Source organism: Phalaenopsis equestris, unplaced genomic scaffold (assembly GCF_001263595.1).
Source record: "Phalaenopsis equestris unplaced genomic scaffold, ASM126359v1 Scaffold001102, whole genome shotgun sequence".
Taxonomy (NCBI): Eukaryota; Viridiplantae; Streptophyta; class Magnoliopsida; order Asparagales; family Orchidaceae; genus Phalaenopsis; species Phalaenopsis equestris.
This window is the reverse complement of record NW_018165541.1, coordinates 526,439-531,077: the sequence shown is the minus strand read 5'-3', so window position 1 is coordinate 531,077 and position 4,639 is coordinate 526,439. Positions and strand designations below refer to the sequence as shown.

Sequence of the window (4,639 nt, the reverse complement as noted above, 5' to 3'; positions counted from 1 at the left end):
ACACAATGATCAAAAGGATTCATGTCATGATTTTTTCGACAAGTTTTACGCTGGCTGTCGACTCCCAAACACAGCCCTCCACTTTTCTCATCCGGGCTTGGGACCGACAACGGCAGTGTTAGCAATAATAAAATCATAAGCTAAAGTAAAATCTAATATGATTCTACCTTCTTCATTAATCACTCCAAAGTCGTAGTCATTATAAATATTTCTAAAATCTCCTATCACTCTGCCAGTATGCCCATTCAAATATCTTACAATAAATTTTTTTTTTTCAACAAGTATTATTTGTAGTAACTCTTTTAGGTCATTTTAATTTTTTTTCTTTTGAACCTATATATAAACCTACTTGAGAGCATAATGTCACGGACAAATAGTCCCACATCGGCCAGGTGTAGGGCCAAAAAGCAGTATTTAAGTCCTGGGCTGCCCCCCACCCATAAGGGCTCTTTTGGGAGGTGACATTAAGCACTAATAACATTAAAAATCTTAGTATCAACAATAATTTTTAAGGCTATAATTCTATCTCAAATTCTATTAATTTTTACAACTTTATCTTTCAAACTCTTTTCCAATAATTACACTTACGCCTTCTCTAGCGTGACTCCTACCTGAATACTAAAAATTAAAACTTGATATCAATATCTTCAGTTTTTTCTCCAATCTCTTTAGTTTCTTGAATGCATAAGATATATATCTTCTTATGAACCATAATATCTATTAATTTTATTAATTTGTCCGTGAGAGTATCTATAATCCAAGAGTATCTCAATATTAGTTTCAAGGACTAGCTTTTTTGTTCGCATTTGTTTATGATGTGGTAACCCTAGTTTATTTCACACTACACCCGGTCGTCGTTGTAGTTGCCCTCACATAGTTTTCATTGTATTAAGCTGTTACAATGCGTCACTTTCAGGGGATGTCCTGACATTTACACAATGATTTAAATAAACTCGATATATTTTGTTATGATAAAATCAAGTTAATAAAATAGCTTATTTATTATAAAAAATCAACTCGATATGCAACTTGCACAATCTCAATCCACTATTGTGGTATACAAAATTAGCTATTATTGTACACAATAAAGTAATGAGTCACAAATTAGATTTATTAAATTATTCAAAAAAATTCCTTGAAATACGTCATTTTAACATCTTTAACTTCGAAATTTGTTAGTTTACATGTTAAAGAGTCTGAGTACTGTAGTATGGGGGACTATTTGGATCTTTTTTGCAAGTTTTTTTTTCTCACCCCAATTTATAGCAATTTTGTGGGATATGGCAGGAGCTAAGCAATACAATTTATGTTAAAATTATAATAATCATTGCAAAGGATTATTTGATGATATTTACAGGATCATCCTTTTTTGCATCGGCCTTGGTACATGCTACACCCTTGTGGAACAAGTGAGTGGATGAGGTTGCTCCTTTCTGGTGTTCAACAAGAAAACCCTTGTGCTGTTAATTACTTGGTTTCATGGCTTTCAGTAGTTGGCCAAGCTGTTGGACTTAGGATTCCTGCTAGCTTGACAACTAGTTGTTTCATAGATTGCTCTTCATCTTCAATAGCTTAGGGGCCATTTGGAGTCACATTTATTTCTTATTTGGAAGATTTACATACCTACCACACAATTCTTTTGTATTTACATATCTAATACAAAAAATTCTTTTTTTTAACATATATGCGACCTTGACTATGTATGAAAACGGTTAATCACTTTTTTGAAGTTAAAATAGTGATTTTTGTTTATGTGATATGAAATATTTGGATGGGATAAATGTAAAAAAATAAAGTTCAATGCGTAGGAATTGGGTGGTATTCATGCAATTGCTCCTATTTATTTTGTTTATATTTGGATTTTAATTAAAATATATTTAATTATGAAAGTTGATTTTAGATATATGATTGTACTGGTACTTCTTCTAAAGGATGGTCAAAATTGAGTGGTTAAAATAAAAAAGCGCTTTGAGAGAATTATGCGAAGGAAAATCTCGTGAAGTTTCAGTAGTAAACTGAATAAAACTATTGTCAGACCAACTAATCTAATATGAATCATAATTTTGGGTGGGTGGGGAGGAAATTATAGCTTGCTTGAATGTGGCAGAAAAGAGGATTTTAGGATAAATTTGTAATAGAACTTTGGAGGGCATGTGAAATATGATTGCATTAGAGTTGTCATGGGAGTACCACATGTTGAAGATGTGAATAAAAACTAAATTTGGATCGTTTGAGCGCGTATAATTGTGGATAAATGATTTATCTATATGGCTTGTAGATATAGTTAATATGAAGAAATTTTGAAGACTAATTGAGCTGATAGCATACAAGTAGTGTGGAATTTTTTTTATTGAAATAGAGCTAATATATTTTATAATATTCAAGCATAGTTTCAAAAGCTACCGTCGAATGTTGCTTAAAAGCTAGTGTTCTAGAAACAGACAGTTTGAAAATTTAAATGGCTGAAATATCTCTTTTGTCATATTATATAGATTCATAGTTTTTATAGATGTATCTAATTTCATATTTAATTGCATTATATTAAATAAAATGGTAAGACAGATGAAATCTGAAAATTAAATTATAGAATTAAGATGTGGCTAAACATGTAGGGATTAGGTTGTATTTATATAATAAAAAATCATTACAAATATAATAAAACCTATTTATTGATGTTATATTTTATTTTATGTTTTGTTAAGTGCTCTATTTTTTATTTTTATTTTTTTATATTATGGTCCATTTTATTATAATAAATTCAGTGAATGATTAGTCACATTAACAAAAAAAAGAAATTCAATTAATGATTATAATAACATATTATAGTCCATTATTTTAAAGAGTTTACGTTAATTTTATAAAAATAAATGTATTAGGAATAAAGAACGCTGGAGAGCATAGGTTCATATCACATAAAAAAAGTGATTAAATTCAATACACAGGAATTTTATAATCCTTGTGCGACGGAGCAAGGGGTAAAATTTGAAAAAAAAAAGATGCATGCTAGCCGCGGTTGCCATCTCTGAAGAAATCAATGTCTAACGTGATCAACGAAGCACAATCGAACACGTAAATCCGAATCTCGGTTCTTTTTTTCATTCTTTTTAGTAGTTTTTGGAGTTGCCAGTTGGCCTCATCATCTTCGTATAATTTTTTTTCCAAATAAATTTCTCTTTTGATTTACAAGGATGATTCAAGGAAGAAAAGAACTGAAAAGAAAGAAAATACGATAAAAATAGACAAGCAATTAAAAATGAATGTGGAGAACTTTGATAAGGTAACCTTGGGTGATAGCCTAAAAGCATATGTCCGGAATGAGATCAAACCGAAAATGCCTTGAAAGCATATAGGGAAAGAAAGCAACTCACAACCCAAGAACCAAGTTTTTGTGTTTGTTCCGAGTCGAAAGAAACTCCCAAAGGAATGTATTCCTTTGATTAATTACATCTTAGGGATGCTCAAGAATACGTTTGATAGGAAGGGTCTTGCGTATAATATTTATGAAATCATATTATTTAGACAATGAAAGGATTTTTTTTATCATCTCAAGCGAGAGAATTTTGATGCTTTCGATGCCTATAACCGGCTATACGATAGAGGGTGAATCAATGTATCCACTACGGGCAGTGGCGCCTTGGCATGCAGAGCCCACAAGACGAAATCAACAGTTGTTTCAAAAGGATGACATTGCTCAAAATAGGAATCAACACGATTGAGAGCAATTCTTAAGCAGGTAAAGGTAGCAAGGTCAGGATACCATTGATCCATCATCCCAAGCTTTGGAGACCCTAAGTCTACCTGATCGTGAAGGTAGTCGATCTAACCTGACCAAAGACCCCTTATCAATAATCCATGAATTAGGTCGTCCAAGAGAATCCAGTAGCCTGATCTTGATATTTTGTATATGCAAGGATTTATAAAGTTGACACAACTACTTGAAGGTTTTAATCCCCGGTAATGACACCAAAAACTTGATCCCAAGAAAAGTAATATTTCAATTATATTTATAGGGATTCTACGCAAGTATACGTATCGTTATCAAGTAATATAGGACTTTCTGATTGAGCCCCAAATATCGATCCCATGAAAATCGAGGTTAATCACGGTGGTTTTCAAGAGAAGTTCTAGTTTAGAATAACACGCCATAACTTAGAAAGTTGATAAAGTTTTGGTTTTGATTATATCCTACAATTATCACTACAATTCTACTTTTACTCCTAAACTAAAATACTTAGTGAAAATCATAAAGTGGGGTTTAATAAATTAAAAGTACTATTTCTCATGCAATGAAATTAGTGACATGCGTAAAAGTAAAACAAGTAGCGAGAGAGATTGTGACAAATATATATTCTTTAGCCTTACTAGAGATGCTATAAAGAACATTCGTTAAACTAAATTTTGAATAGTTTTGAAGACGGGCTGGGCAGGGAAGATGCTAGTTTTCACTCTAGAGTTCCCTCTTATCCCTCCCCCGCATAAAGTGGGGTTTAATAAATTAGAAGTACTATTTCTCATGCAATGAAATTAGTGACATGCGTAAAAGTAAAACAAGTAGCGAGAGAGATTGTGACAAATATGAGCAATTATATTCTTTACCCTTACTAGAGATGTTATAAAGAACATTGATTAATCTAAAGTT

At 31.8% G+C, this 4,639-nt stretch overlaps 1 protein-coding gene across 3 annotated transcripts in view; it reads left to right on the top strand.

Moving 5' to 3' along the window:
• The window catches only part of LOC110033162 (ubiquitin-like-conjugating enzyme ATG10), a 31,717-nt gene extending 29,965 nt beyond the window's left edge, over positions 1-1,752 (top strand). For all 3 annotated transcript variants that reach the window (XM_020737055.1, XM_020737054.1, XM_020737056.1), the window contains one exon: positions 1,358-1,752. In XM_020737055.1, the coding sequence (XP_020592714.1) occupies positions 1,358-1,576 (219 nt within the window). In that variant the 3' untranslated portion in view covers positions 1,577-1,752. The remainder of the gene's footprint in view (positions 1-1,357) is intronic.
• The last annotated feature ends 2,887 nt before the right edge of the window (positions 1,753-4,639 follow it).